The 20,314-nt window shown below is 39.5% G+C and overlaps 2 protein-coding genes across 2 annotated transcripts in view; one reads left to right on the forward strand and one right to left on the reverse strand.

The window, feature by feature from the left end:
- Positions 1–64: 64 nt before the first annotated feature.
- Positions 65–14,209, forward strand: chdh (choline dehydrogenase). Its single transcript, XM_032571007.1, is given in 12 exon segments — positions 65–2,397; positions 2,477–2,731; positions 2,874–3,104; positions 4,498–4,664; positions 5,307–5,458; positions 5,604–5,733; positions 6,851–6,985; positions 8,233–8,375; positions 10,461–10,563; positions 10,647–10,972; positions 10,974–11,006; positions 11,008–14,209. Coding segments are annotated over 12 exon segments (1,959 nt in total). The 5' UTR covers positions 65–2,173; the 3' UTR covers positions 11,068–14,209.
- The window catches only part of cacna1db (calcium channel, voltage-dependent, L type, alpha 1D subunit, b), a 75,833-nt gene continuing 69,408 nt past the window's right edge, over positions 13,890–20,314 (reverse strand). The window contains 4 exon segments of the mRNA XM_032570995.1: positions 13,890–18,366; positions 19,020–19,205; positions 19,874–20,008; positions 20,104–20,216. Of these exon segments, the coding sequence (XP_032426886.1) occupies positions 18,073–18,366; positions 19,020–19,205; positions 19,874–20,008; positions 20,104–20,216 (728 nt within the window). The 3' untranslated portion in view covers positions 13,890–18,072.

Raw genomic sequence — 20,314 nt, forward strand, 5'->3', positions numbered from 1 at the left:
TTCCCTCATGAGCGGCAGTCTAAAGCGAAGGTAAGGGCAAAATACAAAAAAAAAAACTACTTAGCATGACGGACAATGATGCATTTTCATGTAGGTTGGTAGGAAGCGTCCTCTGACTCTGGGTCAGCTTGATTAAACGTAGTTTCTGAATTCACATGCAGCGGTTTTCCCCTAACATCGAGCAGAAGCAGCTAACTAGCTGTTTCACAGTTTTTCTAAGCAAAGTTAGGAGTTTAATCTGTAAAACTGTCACCAGTGCTTTACACACTACTCAGTATTTGTAAAGCACTTTATTCGACTTTCAAAAACTTTTTAATCCTTAAAAAAAATGTACGTTTAATCAAATACATGATGTAGACCTATCGATTGTGTAGGAATAAAGACTGATAATAAATGTCGTGAAAGTGGCCTTTAGGAGCAAAAATAGATAATGGAAACTTTAAACAGTGGAGTTTGAATCTTAGGAAAGAAGTGTTTTTGCACATTCATGTTATCAGGTGGATCTAGCGTGCTGTCATTGAGTGCTAAGCAAGCAGTTTTTACAATAAAGCACACTAGTACTCTGTTCCGCGTTTCACCGCCACCTTTGAACTGAAAGCTGTAAATAGAAGCAGTCAGTCTGTGTTGCCATGTCTGAACAGAGGAACAGGTCTGCGCACAGTAATGAGGCTCTTAGCACAATGCATTGAACTTGTGCAATTACAATTGTTAATTATGTGCTTGTTAATCATTAATGATGTGCTTAAACTAAAAAGACGAACAAAAAGTAACCCTTGGTCAGTTATTTAACTTGCGCTGAATATTAGTGGTGATTGTTGTTTATATTTTTATTCTAGAAGAGGAACTGCTAGAGATGCTCCGACTGAATCATCCAATTTTACCTTGATTGGTAATCAAGGTCATGCGCTGAACAATCAAAGATATTTATTAAATGCATCAAAAGTAACAGCTTCTACAATTTTCAGTCAAAATGATGTCTACCATTGAAGTGGAAATTAAATGAGGATATTTATGAATGGTTCAAATATACTTCTACATTGGACTGATCTAAATCTAACCAAATGCATAGACATTGCACTTGAATTTCATCAAGGTTTGCTTTGGTACCTTTTGAGGAATCATTTTTTTAAGTCTCATTTTATTCTTATTCTAAACTTTTAAATAATCTAAAGAAGCTGCAGCACCTCGCCCCCCCCTCTCCCCCCTTTAAAGTTTGACTATTTAGAAAAAGACAAAACTGGAATCAGTAAGAGTCAGCTGACCTAAAGAAAAACCAGACGTGGTAAATTCTGAGCAAGGCTTCATTGTAAAGGGAAGTATTTACAATAGTAGCGCTTTAAAATTTTCCTCACGTCTATGACCAAATCAGATAACACTAAGATTTGCTGATAAAGGAGTTTTGCACTGACGGTTAGCTCTTACGTCAAACATGTGAAACCCTTGGGTTTTAAAAATGATACATAATAGGAAAGTACTCCCATTACGTATCATTTGACCACTGTACATTCATTGGTCAAAATAGCAGTGTTTTTCCCGTGTTAAAAGGCCCGTATGATCAGCTCACAGGAAGTGCAGTTATTTGATTTATAACTGCACTATATTTTCTGTAAATTCTGACATCGTTATGTCACATGTACAAAAACGCAATGGCCCAGACAGAGTAATCCTGCAAGACGTCAAAGTCTAATTTTCTTTTCTTTAATGGCAGAGTAAGTAAAAACTAACTGGAGGCTCACACAATGTACCGGAGGCAGCTACTGTACTTGAAACATGTCCAAAATTGCATAACGCGCTTCTGTATTTGTTTGCTTTAAGGTACTTGGGATAAGCAGACCTGGCAACTACTTTCTGCAGTTAAATATTTGCAAGACCAGACAGTTTATTGCAGGTGCTGTAAATTTTAGTGCAGAGTAAGCCTGTTTGCAGCAGAGTATCACACATGGTGAAATAATTGTCAGAACCTGTTTGACAGAAAAGGCAAAATGAGAACTTAAAGAGAACCACAATGATAAATCCATTGCTCAGCATTAGTCACAAATGTGTGACGCTTGAGGTTTGTCATGCATCAATATTTTAGCCGGTACTAATACTAGAACAACAGGTATAGGAATTAAAGACAAAACAAGTGAGTTCACTGACCTTTGACAAATGTTGACTGTTGGGAAAAACCTATATGCTTCACTTGGGTTTTCCATTTGGCAGGTCTGTACTTGAAGAAATCCTCATCCCGTGTTTCAGTTTTACACTCACCTTGTGTCCTCTGCTAAATAATCATCGTTGTAATGTACAGTTCATAAAGGAAGCATCCCCCAAAATGCCGTCTTTGGCCATGATGGGCCAAGCAGGAGCTCAGAGACTTGCGACAGGAACCTGGAGGAGATTCATGAAGGACGGCAGGTGCTTTCTTGACGCACTTTTTCAAAAGAAATGGCCAAACATACGGGACTTCTTTTTAACCTCTCCTGCTCGATTGCAGATGTTTCACTACCTCAGCTTCTCACCAGAACGCTTCATCCTCACCTGCATCCAATCAGAAAACTCCATCCTATAGCTATGTGGTTATTGGGGCAGGGTCAGCAGGTTGCGTCCTCGCCAATCGCCTGACAGAAGACGCCCAGGAGTCCGTGTGTCTGTTGGAGGCCGGACCCAAGGACAAGTGGCTGGGAAGCTCCCGACTCTCGTGGAAGATCCACATGCCAGCCGCGCTGACCTACAACCTCTGTGATGACAAGTACGGTGATTGAGTATAAATTTAAGCAATTAGATCATCCTCAGTTTACGCCAGTGACTGATAAACTTTTGTTTTGATAATAATTCAGAGCTCAGAATTTTCTTTTAATTGTCCTTCTGTGTTTCTTTTCACGCCTCTTCAGGTATAACTGGTTCTACCACACATTACCTCAGGCCCAAATGGACAACAGGGTGCTGTACTGGCCCAGGGGTCGAGTCTGGGGAGGATCCTCCTCACTTAATGCTATGGTTTACATCCGTGGGCATGCAGAGGACTACAACCGCTGGCAGAGAGAGGGTGCAGAGGGATGGGACTATGAGCATTGTCTGCCTTACTTCAGAAAAGCTCAGTGCCATGAACTGGGAGAAAACAGGTACTATCCTCAAATCGCTTTATTTATTTGGTCAATTACTTTTTATTTGCATCCGTTTGACAGAATCTTAAAAATGGGTGATATGATCTTTTATCACAAAGTGACAATGCATTTAAAAAAATCATTTTTTTTTATTGGCTATAAATCCTTACCCTTACGCAATTAAAGCCACACAATCATGAGACTACTTTAAAAATAAAACTTACCCTTTATCAAAAAGACAACTCCACTACAGAGGTTCTGTCAAGTATTGGAGCTGTGATAGTAGACGGTATGAAATAATAGTGTGTATTCATAATTGGAAGACATTAATTGAACATTTACTTTTGCTGTCATAGAACCAGCAATGGGAAAATAGTTTGAGCAAAAACAGTCTGAACAATACTATCAGTCTTCTAGGTTTAGAAAACATCATCAGGTTCACCAGTCTGATAGTATGAACACAGTATAATACATTTCAAACCGGTGTTGAACTCATAGAAAGTTCAACACCAGAAGCCAAGCAACTTCAGTCAATGGAAAAAAGTTTTCCTGCATGTATTTCATATATTCTAGGTACAAGAGGACACTTTAGATGTAATAGGCTTACTTTAATTGTATGACAACAAAGTCTGTCTATGTCTGTTTTAAGATGAACAGAAATGTGTCCAGAGTGTCAATGTGTCTTTGCTAACGGAAATTTGAAACTCCGCTTCTTGTTTTATCACGATTCACGTTTTTTCCCAGACGCTGATTACATAAGTTGTGGCAACACTGTTGCCACCTGTACTGGTGAGTGTGAAAATAAATTTTACGGGGGTGCAAATGAAAAGAAATGTGAGGCACTTCCTGAAGCAACAGCTCTTGTCCTGTGTGCTGTTTCTGATGCGCCCAATTATTCTTGAGATAAAGCGTTTAGTCTGGACTGAGTAGGTTATCTTTTGTGAGTCACAGTTTGACTCACAAACTGTGAGTCAAACACAGTTTGACTCACAAACTGTGAGTCAAACTGTTTGTTTGTCACAGTTAATTACAATAACTAAACTTTGGTTTAGTTATTGTATTCTTAATATTCTCTCTTTGGCTGAAATGACAGGGCTTTATTCACAGTCATAGAGGGACTCAGGACTGCATAAACTACTAATTGAACTAATTAGTAAATATGTCCAACTTAAAGCAATTATCATTCTGAGATGAGTGAATCTTCATTAGTGTAGACATAGTGTCTGGACTACATAACGTATGCTAAGTAGCTTTGTTATTATCAACATTAATAAGACAATTGTCTAACATTAATGAACATTTTGTAGGAGAGGTGCTTATATGATTCTCCCACACTTCCTGCTGGAGTTTGAAACCTACTAAGCATTTGTGAGATATTGTAATATTGTGTTTTTCCACCTTTGTATTGCAGGTACAGAGGTGGCAGCGGACCTCTTCACGTGTCCAGAGGAAAGACCAACCATCCCCTGCACAAGGCTTTTATCGAAGCAGGCCAGCAGGCAGGATACCCCTTCACTGATGACATGAATGGATACCAACAGGAAGGCGTTGGCTGGATGGACATGACCGTCTACAAAGGTAACAGAAACAGAGAGCAAAACACTTGAGGTTTAATAAAAATGATGGAAAGAGGAGTTAAAGACTGCATTGGTGGTATTGAGATCAGGTTAAGCTTAATACAGAAGATGCTTTAATTACCGGTAACTAACCAATGAGCCTAATAACTATATTTTTTGTAATTTTATTACAGGTGCTTGATTATTTAATAATCGCCCCAAATGTCCGAACATCTCATCCAATATGGTGCTTATGTAGTCCCTTAGCGCATTAGTAAGAGGGAAAACTTGCTAATGCTAACGAGATACTAAGTGCTGTGAAAACCTTCAGGATCATCAGAAAACTGAATTGAAATGATGAAATAATGTGTTCTCAGTGAGAAAAGAAACTTCATGATTGTTGCAAAATGTGAAATATGATCCTATATTTAATCTTTTGTATGTTTTGGTTTAATTGCCAACACTGAAATGTTAGAAAATATCAGTAAATTGGCCACTACTGAAAACCAAACTTCTAATCTAGAGCTAAAGCAAAATCTTTAGAACTGGGGATTGTATCGTCTCAAAAATGGAGCGCTGAGCTGGCTGGAAAAAGTACATACCACTAATCTCCAGGAATTTTACTGCACAAATAAATCTTGTCTGAATGAACACATGTTTCTAGGGAAGAGATGGAGCTCTGCCAGCGCCTACCTCAGACCTGCATTGGGTCGGCCCAATCTGAAGACGGAGGTGCACTGCATGACCACCAAGATCTTGTTTGATGGCAAGCGTGCTGTGGGGGTGGAGTACGTGCAGAACGGAGCGAAAAAGAGAGTAAGAAGCACAACTATCTCACATAATACAGTAGATTAAAAAAGCTGATTAAAGGTGTATATTTTTTAAAAATCACGGTTACCATTTTTCCATGCTTTTCTTCTTTACAACAGCTCACAGACTCAGTTTTTCCATTATTGTTCAGGTGTTTGCAGATAAAGAAGTGATCTTGAGTGGAGGAGCTATCAATTCCCCTCAGCTTCTCATGCTGTCTGGTGTGGGAAATGCAGATGAACTGAAAGACCTGGGCATTCCTGTCATTCAGCACTTGCCAGGTGCGTGAAGTTTAAAGACTCTGTTGACTTTGCGATGGATGCATTCTCTGCTGGAGATTAGATCTTAATGCGTGTAGGATTTTGAGTCACTTTTTGACCTTTCCGTGCTTTGGTAGCTGGCTCTAGTAAAGCTGAAGGAGGCAGCTGTTGCACAACCACTGTAACTTTACAAGCATGTTGTTTTCTTTCTCTAATAGAAAATGTTTTTCAAGTAGGTGGCTCAACAATTACTTGGATTGATTACCTTACAAAGAAACTACGGACTACGAGACTAAAATGTTTTGTTTGATAAAGTCATCAATAAGTGGAGCACCACAGGGGATTGTACTCTCACCATTCATTTTCACCGCGTACTACCTCCAACTTAGCCTGGCTCTCGCCTTCCCGTGTAACTTCACTCAAAAAAAGATGTTGCTTAGGTCACAGTCTGGGGTTTCTCTCACTCGCTTGGATTCCCTCTTCTAGATGTTGTACCAGACCAATCAGGGAACAGAAGAAGTGAATGATGACGTTGATTTTCTGCGCTGTTTTAGAATTGTAGTCTGCCTGTAGTTTTAGCAATGGCAGCGGAGACAGTCTGTGATGGCCTCGCTTCCACATATTGAACAGTTGCCTCGTTCGGATCAGCACGTCTCTCTTCGTAGCGGAGGATGGTTGTTTACAGAGCAGACAATTTCCGGTAAGCATCGTAGCCTTGAATTGGCGTAATTCATACGTCAATTCAAGGCAAACGTTAACTATTGGAAATTTAAAACGGGAAGCAATCGTTTCTCAATAGTCGAGATCCCAGACTATCTGCACAAGACAAACAGGCCTGGTTTTTACCAGGCTACCTCAGGCTTCAAGTTAGAGTCCTGCCAACTGCAGAAATGCTCAGAATACTTTTACTGAATGAATGAATAAGAAGCTTCTTCAGATTCACCGCAATACAAACCACTACTGAGAATCCTTTCTGTCCCCTGTCATCACTGTCAACTGCATAATAACTCTTTGAACAAACTTGAATTTTCTGCCTTTCAGCAAAAACGTAATAAGGTTATATTTATTGAAGTATTTTTTTAATTGGATTTGGATTAAACTGAACAAAAGCTTCTGTCTTTTTCACCCTGTTGTTCAGGCGTTGGTAATAATCTGCAGGACCACTTGGAGCTGTACGTCCAGCAGCAGTGCACTCAGCCCATCACCTTGTACAAGGCGCAGAAACCTTTCCACATGATCAAGATTGGCCTCGAGTGGCTCACTCTTTTTACCGGTAACCAAATTCACCTTGCAAATGTATTTATACCCCCTGACGTTTTTACTGTTTTATCACATTACAATTATGCAAAACTTTGATGCACTTTATTGCAGTCGTATGTTAGACGAAACACAAGTAGTTCTTACTGCTGAAGTGGAATTAAAATGATGCATGACTTTCAGCATTTTGCATTTTGTGCTGATCAGAATCTGAAATATGACATTTCTACTTCACGTGACCAGTTTGCTTTTCTGTGTTTTCCATATGGCTTATGGCAAGCCTCTAATGTGACTTGTGCATCAGCAGATTCATGTTTCGCCACCGTGCCTCATAACTGCTCAGAAATAAACAACGAGGAGAGCAAACAGCTCAACCGCTTGAGAGAAAATTATGGCTAAAACAGAATTATAATTGGCAGTATTTTAAGTATTTAAAACAAAAAAAAAAACCCTAACCAATACTTTACTTTACCGGATATGAAATGCTCGCATCGTTCTTCAGCCATATCGCCCAGACCTGGTGAAAACAAATGTAGGTCACACATTTCAAACTTTTATTTGTAAATGGTTTTGAAAAGTTCTTCATTATTTTGTCATTTTCTTTCCACATTAGCGCGGTGCACTACTTTGTGCTTTTATGTCACAAATCATTTCCAATGCCCTGCAGAAATACATGTGAGAGCATAATAATCTTGTGAAATGTACATATTTTATGGAATGTGTTTCCTGACCCTGGCCGTTTCAGATGTCCCACCTGTTTCAGATGTGCTCCTGCTTGAAACAAACCCTGAGTCAGATGTCAGGTTTATCAGAAACCTAAATTGGCCTCCAGTTAAAATCAGGCGTGCTGAAGCGAAGCATCTTTATTATACAAGGCAGTGTGCCTTGAGGACCACGGTTGGGAAACGTTGTTCTACGTTGTTTCCCAGCATTATAATATTTTTGTTATTTTACCTAAATGTTTTGTTTATTTACAAAACTAAGACACATACAGTATATACCCTGTAGGAATTTTTTTGTTCAATTTTTACTCAATGCAATTCGCAGAATTTGCCTCAAATATAACTCGGTGTTTCTGTGAAATGTTCTGCATGGTGACGAAATGCACTGATTGACAATTGATTACTGCAGGAAACCACCTTGTGGTTTGGCAATTAGGAACATTAGCTGTGCCAGACATACAGTTGGCACACTTACTTTTTTTATCAGCTTTGTGATTGTGTGTTTTTTTTTTTTTTTATCATCTCAATCTTCTTCCCCCAGGCTACGGAGCTACAGCCCACTTGGAGAGCGGAGGGTTTATCCGCAGTCGACCTCACGTCACACACCCTGACATTCAGTTTCATTTTCTGCCTTCACAAGTTATTGACCACGGCCGGGTTCCTTCAAAGATAGAAGCGTATCAGGTGCGACAAATAACAAATATGCTCTTTTCTTTTTCTTCCTCCTGACTGTGGGCAGTCCGGGCGGCCAAATTTATTCATTACTTTCATTTAGACTGCTATTAATAAACTTTATGCTAACAAGAGGTTGAAGAGACAAAGGATTAGATACAGAGTTCCCTTTACTGTTCCATGGAAACTCACATTAAAATCACAAACTTGGCTCTTCACAGTAATTTCTCGGGAAATGATTCTCTCTTCCAGAGAATTGAACCTCCCCACTAATAAGTGCCTTATACAAAGGAAAATAGCTGTGGGTTAACTCCGTCTTTCCCTGCAGATAGATCATTTAAGAGGAGACTTATAAAAATAAACAAATTCTACAGTGCAAAACTTTAAGTAGGGTTGGGCGCATTGATTCAAATAGACACCAAGGTGAGCATTGGTATTACTGTTGTTGTCAATACTGTTGTCTCTTCCAAATGTCCTGCAAATTTCAGAAATTTTCCCAGAGTTCATGCCAAATGTCAATGCCAAACATTAAGAGCTTACTTTTTTAATATGACTCCAAGATGTCATACCTTTGTAATGTTTATATTAAAAACATCTGCTCTCTTTCAAATACACTTGTTTAATTTCCTCATAAGTGCAGCTTCTCTCCAGCACTGTCAGTGCAGACGGCGCGTCCTCCCGCGCCCCTCGACTCCTCGATCATGCAGGCTCACTTCACCCTCCCTTTGCAGAAGAGAGAATTTATCACTGTGGTAACACCATAAATTTACATAAACATATCAAAGCAGTTCACCCTCTGGTGAACTCCAAGATAAAACGTTGGTAAAAGTTGATCAGAGATGCAGACTAATTAAACTATTATCATCTACTCAGGCAGCTGAATAAAATCATACTGGAACTCAAAAATAATATATGTACCACAAACTTAAAATATGAATATAGGATGAATATGCTCATCCTTTTGTGTTAATTAAAGGAAAAATGGTATTCCTATAGAGGTTACAGACAACGGTATCCCAATATTTTTGCATTGCTGCGATGATCATGAAGGACCTACAAGCTCTCTCAACAAAACGGTTTTAAGAGTTTACTGAAGGCACTTCTCCGATCTCCGTGAAAAAAATCCTTTCCTTATGAGAAAAACACCAGATATCTTCAAATTGAAAAGAATCACTGAAGAATAGGACAGAACTACCAGAACTCAGGGAGTAGTCTCAGACATTGGTGCCAACATGGTCGCAGCTGTTTCACAAAGTAGGTTGGGCACGTTATCCATGCTTTGCACATCCAGAAACGTTTTAAGTTTCCAGAGCACAAACTCATCCAATCAGTTGAAGCACACTGGAACTGCGTATTCTACAAGTTTAAGAGACAATTGAGAAAAAGGAAGCAGTTGTACTTTGCTTTCTTGGGTACAGCTCACTATGTGTGGTCAGTGGTGGGGCTCTCCCTTGACACCCAGAGACCATTTGAAGAAGCAGCAAGAGAGAGATAATCTGAAAAACATTTGTCTGTCTCAAAGGTGATCTTCCTGATGGTAACATCACTTGGAAGCTTGACTGCATCTCATAAGGCTCCAAGGCAGCAAGCTAGCAGGTGTGCTGTTAGTAGAGTACCAGCACTGATTCAGGAGCATTGAAGCCTTTTGGGGTCTCAGTAGCAGCCCCTACCTGGACACAAGATTTAAAAACTTTGGATCCAGGGACATGGCAAATGTCAGACATCAGAGATATGATCAGAGTTTGACTCTCAGGTCCTTAGATGACAGCACCATCGCACAGTAACTCAGACAAGGAGTGTAACAAAAGTAAATATGTTGTTGTTCCTAAAATAAAAACATCTGTTCTCGACAGGGCCAACAAAGGTGACTCAAAAAATACTTTCTTAAGGGCTTTATGAACAATTTTCCTATAAGAAATTAATTTAAAAAATCCCAGTATCACTTACCATTGTTTGTGAAGTCCTATTTTCTTAATTGACTGATTTTTATCTGAGTAAATTATTTATTAAGCTTAATCTGCTGGAGCCTCTGCTATCCTGCCAACATCTCTAAAAGTGTAAAAGTCTTCAAAAATAAGGAATGTTCTCATGTCCTAGGTTCATGTTGGACCAATGAGAAGCACTAGCATTGGCTGGATGAAGCTGAAAAGTGCCAATCCCACCGATCACCCAATTCTCCAGCCAAACTATCTCTCCACTGGTAAGAACCGAAGAGGGTTGCTTGACTGAAATAGAGCAGAAGATAAAACAGAATCATGTGTGTTTGCTATCTGATCTTTGCAGATATTGATGTGTGGGAATTCAGGGAGTGTGTCAAACTGTCCAGAGAAATTTTCGCTCAGAGTGCCTTCGACCAGTTCCGCGGTCCCGAAGTCCAGCCCGGTCTCCAGGTCCAGTCGGACGCCGACATCGACGCTTTCGTCCGCCAGAAGGCCGACAGCGCCTACCATCCCTCCTGCACCTGCAAAATGGGGTCCGCCTCCGATCCGACGGCGGTGGTGGACTCGAGCGCACGCGTCCTGGGTCTGGAGCGACTGCGGGTAGTCGACGCTTCCATCATGCCCAGCATCGTGAGCGGGAACCTGAACGCCCCTACGATCATGATGGCAGGAGAAGGCAGCCGACATGATCAGAGGTCGGCCTCCTTCTGGTGGAACCCGGGGTTCCCGTGTACCAGCCCACGACGCTCGAAACGCAGAGATGATCGGCCGATTCGGTGATTTAACTATAACGATCTCTGAGGTGGGAAGCAGCAGGGAATTTAATCAACAAAAATCAAAAAAATGTGACTTAGTTTTGTTTAACCTTTTACACTCTTTTTGAACTCCACAAATAACCCGTTGCGTTGAAGTGAAGGATTTAGCGTGAAGTTCGATATGCAGGGCAGTCTGTCGGTTGGGACCAACACACTAAGACATCATACATCATTCTAAAAGTAGAGATTATTACAGCCTGCCGCGTAGCAGCTGTGCAGTAAATGCAAATTGCTCTTTGCAGAATCTAAACAGTACCTGGAAGAGCCTTATCAACTGAACACTTGCTCAGTGTTTTTGTTTAAATCTACTAATACATGAGGACGTAAGGGGAATGCTGTTTGCACCAACAACATGGTTCATCTCAACTTCACTGTATCCACAGCTTGAATTGTTTTAAGTTTAAGTATTAGGGAGCAACATGTGAAACACTAACAAAACAAAAAGCAGACTCTAAGCCATTTGGTTCAGCTTGAAATATTATTGTCACTTTCATTATGATTTAATGCCTCTCCGATATGACGGTTCAGCTAAAGTGCAAGGTTCTGCCTTTCCTCTTGTCTACCGATCAGCTTCCTCCCTGCAAACCTGCAGCTGTTCTGTTTAGCTCATTTCCTTAGGTCTGTTGCACACTGTTCAAGATAACAGGAAGGCAATCGCTGCTTAGTTTCTGTTCGAGTTAACCTTATCTCAAAAAAGGGATGTTTTTAGTGCAAGACATTAGCCAGTGTGCTCGCACGGTTGCTTTTGTGTTTAGAAAAAGATTGGTGCTGATTAGATTGGCCTGCGAAGCTGCCTACATCAGCATTTTTTATTTGAGAAAAGCTGGAACAACACTTGTTTTCTGGCATAAGTCGTAAAGGCATCATCTTTTTTTTAACCAAAAAAAACCAAAAGCTTTAAAACATATGTAAAAGTGAAAAAGGAAGCGACTTAAGATTTTGTGAGCAAAAATAACTGCCTTTTTCAGTCTCTAACACTAGTAGATCTGTTTACACTAACGTGCAATAGTTTGTTTTTTTGTTTTTTTTTTTTCTAGATTGCAGTTGTTGCATTTTAGGGCAAAGAAGCATTTAAAGGGCAAACACCATTTTTACATATTTTCCTTCTCAATTGTGTTCAATTAATTTCAACGCATTTTTATACCGCTTGCTCACAACAGATTTGGTCTCAAGGCTTTTGCTTTTAATAGTTCATTTCATTTAAAAAATATATGTGGGGAAAAAAGTGAAGAAAATGCACCTGAACGTTACAGAAGAGTAGTGTTGTTGACACTTTTAGAGCACAGAACTGTTGCATTAATGCATGCCATAATATGCATCCAAGACAAAAGTAGAAAAGTGCAACTCTAGCTCCAAGATCAAGTTAAAAAGTGATTAAGATTTGTGTCATACAAGTCTCATTTTTTCCCCCACATAATCAGTTCGTGTCCTACTGTTCAGGAGTTCACCTATGCTGCTTAAGGTGCCTGTCACAACAAGCACACTGTAGACAGTAAATGACTGCAGGCTGATTGCAGTTACGGTAATTTTCTCAAATGTTATTTGGCCCCAACAAGTTACTCCTCTCTAATGCAGCACGTATCAAGGGAAATCCGGGGGAGATTAGCATAAATTGTCTATATTTAGGACTACAGCTACTTAACTCACTCTGTAAGCTTTCTGCACATAAACAACACGCGGTCACCTCTGTTGTCTGGCTGTCTAGAAAAAACTAAGTTGGCGCTGTGTCGGATCTTTATCCATCAGCTTTCAGTTGTTTCCTTGAGTTCAGAGTCAACTTTGTGGCCCCGCTCTGTGACCCTGGGGAAAAGTCGAAACGCTGTTCGCTTCCGTAGAGTTCGCTCGCATTTCCTGCACTGCAACAAAAATGCCGACTGCGTTGTTATTCTGAGTCTCCAAAAAGTGGAAACGCATCCATTCCACGTTTTTATTTCAGGCCAGAAAAAAATATTTCCTCTGCGATTGCCTTGAGAGATTTCCATAATGGTTGTGCCTGTTTTACTGATCATGACTCAAAAGGTCCTTTGTATGTTTCGGGAAAATGTTTCGACATTCCTGATCCACTTAGGAAAACAATGGAAAATCCATTTGCGATTTAATGCCGGTAGACCTCATGTAGTTTTTTTTGCTCCCAAATGGCTCAGGCTAAACCTAAGATGTTTTCAAACTATGCAGTAATATTAACAGCTAATATCAAACATGGTGAATTATGTTAAAATACACCTTGTTTATCTACACTAAAAAAACTTAAAAATCCCAAGTATACATTAAATAAAATCTATTTTTTGTATTGTTTTTGTGAATGATTACGTAGATTATCTTGTTAAAATTTATAAATGACTAATAAGGAAAATTAACGTTTTTAAACAATAGGAATATAATAAAAGAAATAGTGCCTATATTGCCGTCAGTGTTGGTATCAAAGAATTTGTGATTGAAGTTGATGCATATTTGTTGTGATTTTTTTAATATCTTCACTAATATCTTAAGTATTGAATGAAATCAATTAATCCGTATTATAAGCTACAATGGACCTTATTTACTACAATGACCTTAACTGTGTTAAATTGTGTGTCTTTGTTAATAATGCGTACTGTGACAGCTATTGTTTACACTATAATGCATCGTTGTGCAATGATGCATTAATCATCTTTTTTATGTTTTTTAATGACGGAATAAACATGTGAATCAGGAAAGGATATTTTATGTTAATATATCAAAGCTTTTCTTTATTATTATTTTTTTCTGCATTGATTGTCAACAAGCCGTCCTGACCTTGTCCTCTTTATTTAGCAATTATTACAAAAATCAGCAGGTGCATCGTCATTTCAGGCAAAAAATTCAAATGTACAAAACAAGGATGTTGCTTCTGTTGGTACAAAATCTAGAAGGTACTAATTATTATGCTACAAAGTAGATAAAGACAACTTTTAGAGTGTTTTATACACAAATAGGTAGAAAGCAGAAATCTTCAAGTTAGTTCTTACAAACACTATACAAATTGTTTTGTTGTTTTGTTTTTTACAACCTTTTACAGACTTCTGTAAAGCAGTGGCAAAGTAGAAAAAATAAAGCTAAGTTGCACAACCAAGCCTTGTGTTCTTTGTCACTTTATCTCCTGATAAAACTAAATTGTTGATGTATTCAGATACCTGTAATATAAATTGTGTTCTTCTGTAAGTGGGATGACATTTGACAATTGGACTGATGGCAGCATCATGCAGCGTCGGCTAATATTTTGGCTTTTTTATAAAGTTATTTCTAGAAGCAGCAATTGATTAAAAAACTGAATAAGGTAGATGTTTGGTACAAAACAGCTGCTAACGTCCTGTGATAGGCTGGTAACCCAAGACACCTCACTACTGTAGGACAGGTTTGGAAAGAGAATGAATGAACTGCAGCTATTTAAGTAAATGTTTTCCTTTTACCCTCGATTATCTTAGTACTTGAAAGTTTTCTGTTTCGTTAAGAACTTAAGCTTTCAAATGTCAGGGTTATTTTCCTGTTGGTGTAAGACAAACTCTGACTCACGGTCTTTAAACTCTTACTGCGTCTATCCAACCTCAGATAAGCAAATGACACAATATTTGTTTTTCCAAAGAGTTTGCTTGTCTCTACTGTTCAAGAATGTGTTAATACAATCCTGAAAAATGAAAGACATCAGCCAGTTCTCATGAATAAGTTGTAGTTTCTGCCCAATGATTCAAGAAGGGATTATTTTTGCACTTAAAAGAACTCAATATTGTATATTAGGTAAGTAAAGTTGCCTTTAAAAAGGTATTTTTGTAGAAAGATGTAATATTCAATGGTAACAGTAAAACATTCCCACTATCAGTATAGTGGTGTAAGGGTAATGATTTGGGCATTTTTGTAGCCTCAGTACTTGGATACTGAAGTCACTGCTAAATCTTGGATTATTCTGAATACAATTAGAATATGTTATCAACACCATAAAAAAAAGTGAGACGATCAGGAAGATGACTCCAAGTGAATCAATGAGTATAAATAGGATTAGTCAAAGTCCGGACCTCAAGCTGATTGAAATGCTTTCAGGACCTTATAAAAGTTATTGCATAATTTGACTTTCTGCAAATATTGATGGGCTTAATTAATTATGTAATGGAGAGTGGCCAAAACTCCTATAAAACAGCTTAAAAGAAGATACAAGTTATTACAGCTACATGCCATCCTATTTGTTTCACACTGACTTTTGCAGGCATGGTAAAGGTTTTTGTTAGATAATGTTAAGTTTTATTGTGACGTGTGTTGCTTTCATCTGAGGTTTTAACTGAAACATGTGGACCAGGTGAGGTCACTAAATATTAAATTAATTTTTAATTTCAACTGTTTCTGTGTTGTTTCCCCCATTACTGCTATCCAATTGTAGGAAAAAGAACAAATCATATCCTAATCCAGCCAAATATTTTTATAATTAGTTTCAATTTTAATGTGGTTATAAAATACGTAAGTCCCTGTTGTTTACGCATGTGTGTGTCTACTGTGGTGAAGTGTGTGTAGCTGCGCACAGCAATCCCTTTGTTTTGGTCGTATCAGTAAAGAAGCCCTTTGATTGCACACATTGCTATTCCACAGCCCAGAGCCGATATCCGCAAGTTATTATAGCTTGGCGGTGCGTAGCGGAACATGCTGTCCGAAGTTGGAGCAAATATTCAGAAAGCCGAGCCTCACGTCATCCTGGAGCTGCGTGGTCATCTTCTCTCTTCACAGAAGTGTTTGTTTTTGAAACTGCTTTCAGGGAAAAGCTTCACAGAAAACATGCCAGGGCTGAGATAGATGGATGAGCTCACCCCCGGAAAATGTTCAGCATGGAGATTTGTTATACGTGTCCTTCATCACATGTGAGAGCTATTCCACCCGATTTCACATCTGGTCAACAAAAAAAAAAACGTTACAGTGTGTGAAACAGCGTTGAAGTAAAACTCTTGCAGCTGTGGAGGCGATCCTGAATTGTTTCCGGTTAAAAATGGGTGAGAGTAAAAGAGTCGCATGCCTCAAGATCTGGTCAAACGGTTTACATTTAAGCCTTTTCTCATAATAAACTCAACTCCATCCTTTTGGGATGATTTCTGGGAAAGTGACAAATTGCATATTTTAGGATGCAGGAGACAGCGAAAGCAGTTTTCTTAAACTGTTTTATGATTTTTTTGTTTGGTTTTCAACACAAATCAGTATAAAGGTCAGGCAGGAAAGCATATAGAGTGGAAGGATATGCCTGAGGACAAAGTCTTTAATTATTGATATGTAATTTCCTCTTCAAATAAAAAATAAGAGAACAACGTTTAACCCTGAACTTTTCAACCTCAGCAGCTTGATTTGAATATAGAGCCCTTTGCAAAAGTATACATGCCCCTTGAACCTTTTCACAATTTGTCACATTACAACCACAAGCTTTGACAGGTTTTACAGGGATATTATATAAAGTAACGCATAATAATGAATGAAAACTGTGAGGCCAATATTCTGGAGAATCTGTATCTCCTGTAAATACAGCTGCGGTTTGCTTCTGTCGAGTTTGTACATGTAGAAACTGAAATACGCCTTTTGTCTTTAGCTGCAAGATACCTCAAGTTCATTAAGACTGGATAGAGAGAAACTCTGAACATGGATATAAATATGCTTTGATCTAAGTCATTGCTTATTTAGTGGGTTTAATTGTATTATTATGGCGTCATTAATTTGATGTCCATGTCATGTTCTCATTTTATGTCTCTGTCAGAGGGAAATTTGCTGCCAACACACTGACGTTTTTGTCCAGAGTAATGACTCTCAGTTGCGCAAAAACGATTTCACATTCATATCCCTCCTCACGATTCTTTTTCCATCCTGCGGTTTCTTCTGCCTTTTGGCAGAGCCTCGACTCTGACCCGTTCATTAGCTATTGTCTTATAAGATCTCATTTTGCACAAGATATAAATAAACCTGACTGATTTTCACCTAACAGTGCTTGACAAATACATTTTTTCCACAACTGGAAACCCTATTAACTGACTTCTGGAGGCAACCTGTTTTACTTGATTTTATTTAGGGTGTGTATGTAAAAGGGGTGTAATCGAATGCACAACATACTTGTAAATGACGAAAACAAATGTATTTTATTCCTTCCTGTTCAAAAATGTGCATGGTTTTGTTGGTCTATCAAATGAATTCACAGTAAACTACACTGAGGTAGTGTGGTTCTAATGTGACCAAATGTGGAAAAGGTGAAAGAGGCGTGTCTGCATTTACAAGGCACCGTCTCAGCTGCTCCTGCTTTGTTTCCATCTAATTCAGATAAGCAAACAAAAATATATGTTTTCATCAATCTTGACCAATAAGGGGTAAAATCACACTTTTTATACACATAAAACGCAACGAATTGCAGGAAGTCCTCGGAAAAGCAAAGGCCCGATCAGTTTTTGACATCTATACTGCGAACCAGGCAGAAAGATTTAGAAATGCTTAGCCGCCTGAAACTATTTACACAATAGAATAGAAGTCTATTTCATTTTCCTGCTTGCGTGTGCAGGTGGTGAGTGGTGGCACATTTGCTTTTGTTGTGTTGGCTCTTCATGGAGTAAACAATGTGATTTACGGCCTTGTGTAATCCTCACTAAAGCCGAGTTATATCATCCTCAGAATCTAAAACCAAAAGTTTTGAAGTTTTATCCAACTGATGTCAATTAGGAAAATAGAAAACAAGTTTTAACGACTGGCCTGCCTTCCTGGAGGCTGGCGTATAGATTCATGTCTCCTGATTTCAATTACAGCAGTTTTTTTTTGTTGTTTTTGTTTCTCTATAACCATGTGTCCGCTTTAGCTGCAATCTACTAAGCAGGAAAAGAAAACAAGGCACTTTGTTCTCACGTTTATCCCCGTTTCTAATTTTCTGTTCTCCGCAGGGCCTGCTGAGATATACGCTAAATAAAACTAGACAGAGTCCGCTGTGAGTTGCTGCTATAGAGAAGTGATGCATATCATCTCGTCCGTTAGGTCCTCCTCACACTTCACAGCCACGTACTGCTCCTCGTCGCTGTAGTCCCTCTGGTGCGCGTCGGCGAGTCGCGAGTCTGAGCTGACGCTTTCCGTCCCCGTCACGTCGCCGTTACCCATGCTGCCGTTCAGCAGATTGCTGGCAGCGCTCTCCATCTCGTCGATGGTCATCTCGCAGGCGTCTGCGATCTCGTGTTTGGCCGCTGTCACAAACTTGGGGTCCCTGGCGTATTTCCCGAGACCTTCAGAGATCAGGACCTGAGAGGGATGCAAGAGAAACGGAAGATCATGATAATATTAAAAGACAGATAAAAAAAAATAAATAATAATAATCTGATCAGAAGGCGAGAATGTGTGAAAGCAGTAAAGGTAAACCAAGATGGTGGAACTAATTAAATAGCTGAATTATCAAGCTTACTGAGGACGACAGCTGATTGTTAGATGGACAGTCATTTTTGCCATTTTATGTAATAAATTATCCTTCAGTAACAATTAAACCATGACTGGATGATGATAGTAACTGTGCTTTAAGGTGTAGATAGAAAAAAACCTGTATGTTTTCATAACTACATGGTCCAAATTGACATTTTTAGTCATTTTATAATCTATATGTAGGTGTGAGATTTGACTGGGCCATTCTAACACATGGATATGGTTTTATGTCTTTCATCAATCTGGACTGGATGTCTAGGGTTTCTGTAATGCTGGAAGGTGGACCAGACTGATAGATTTTAGACTTTGATAGATTTTTTTCCAGCATTGTCATGAATTTAGCTCCATCCATTTTTCAGTCAACTCAAGAAAGACATGTTGCTGCCACCACTGTCCTTCACTATAAGAAAAGTGTCTTTTCAAGTCACCTGCTGACCTGCCCCGGAAGCTGAGCAACATTAAGTTACTGATTTACTCACAGCCTCCACCAGACTGCTAGCGCTGCCTCTGTTTTGCAGGAAGTGTGAGCAGCTTTCTGCGGGTAGCTGCAGCCGTGACGGTGAGTGGCTACGGCTGGGCAGGCCGTCCTGGCAGTCGGTGTACCAAGAACTCCTCTTCACGGCCCCAGGGATGCTGCCCACACTGCCAGTACTGCGCCAGTCCACCTGAACACACACATTACACACTTTAGCCTTTACGAAAACCATAAGGCAACAGCAGAGATTGAGTTTTAATTTTAACAACAGCCAAAAACATAAGTTAATAATATTATTTGGTTTCAATGTATGAATAAAGATGTGATCAGCTTTTGTTACAGTTTAAATTTCTAAACCCACATACATTTTGAATTTCTAAAACTCATGAGTTCCCTGGCTGTTTTTAAGACATTGTTTTCAGGGTATCCACAGGTTTAAGTATGTCAAATTTAAGACTTTTAAAGACCTTTTTAACGCCATCTTAAATTCAATTTAAGACCTAATAGAACTGCAAACCCAGGGACTGGTCAAGCATAGCAAAAAATTTGGAATTTCCTGGGTTTGTTTGTGGCTCTTGGCAGCACTGTTTGTGCTTCTCACACTGCATACGGCTCTATACAAAAATTCACAATAGACGGAAAAAAGCTAGCTAGCTAGCCAGGGTACATTAGCAGCTAGATACTGGTAGCCTCATCCACCTCAAATCACAAAACGCAATATGGATGACACAAGTCTGACAGGAAATTCCATGTGACTGAGATGAAAAAGTCCCAGACTTTCTAGACATGTGTGGACCCCCTGATTTTAACATTTCACTTTCTACAGCAATGCAGACGGTCGATCAGCGTCGACCAGACCTGTATGAGTGGGGTGTAGCAGGGGCCGCAGTCACGGCTGATGGGGGAGGCGGGAGGCGTGGCCCACGAGCGTAGCGACCTGGTGGGAGACAGACGTGCGATCCTGGCGGCGTCCAGACCAGCTACCGCCATCACCTGAACTGGGAGAGAGGAGACGAAACAGGTTTCTATCGGGGCATCAGCCACATTTCACTCGTTTCCAACTCCTCACAGTACAGGCGTAGGTGTACCTGCTGCTGCACCAGGTGCAGTGGAAGAGCTGTGCATGATGGAGATGGAGGAGCTTCATCTATGCTACTTCTTCTGCGAAGACACTCAAAGCTGAATGTTGGTGTGTTGCAGGCTTAGAGGAAGCAAGAAGTGAAACTCTTTCAAACTCAGGGTTTTTGAGGCTGGCATAGTCAAAGAACATATTATTTATTTTATAATGTCAAATGAAAA

This window comes from Xiphophorus hellerii, chromosome 1 (assembly GCF_003331165.1).
Source record: "Xiphophorus hellerii strain 12219 chromosome 1, Xiphophorus_hellerii-4.1, whole genome shotgun sequence".
Taxonomy (NCBI): domain Eukaryota; kingdom Metazoa; phylum Chordata; class Actinopteri; order Cyprinodontiformes; family Poeciliidae; genus Xiphophorus; species Xiphophorus hellerii.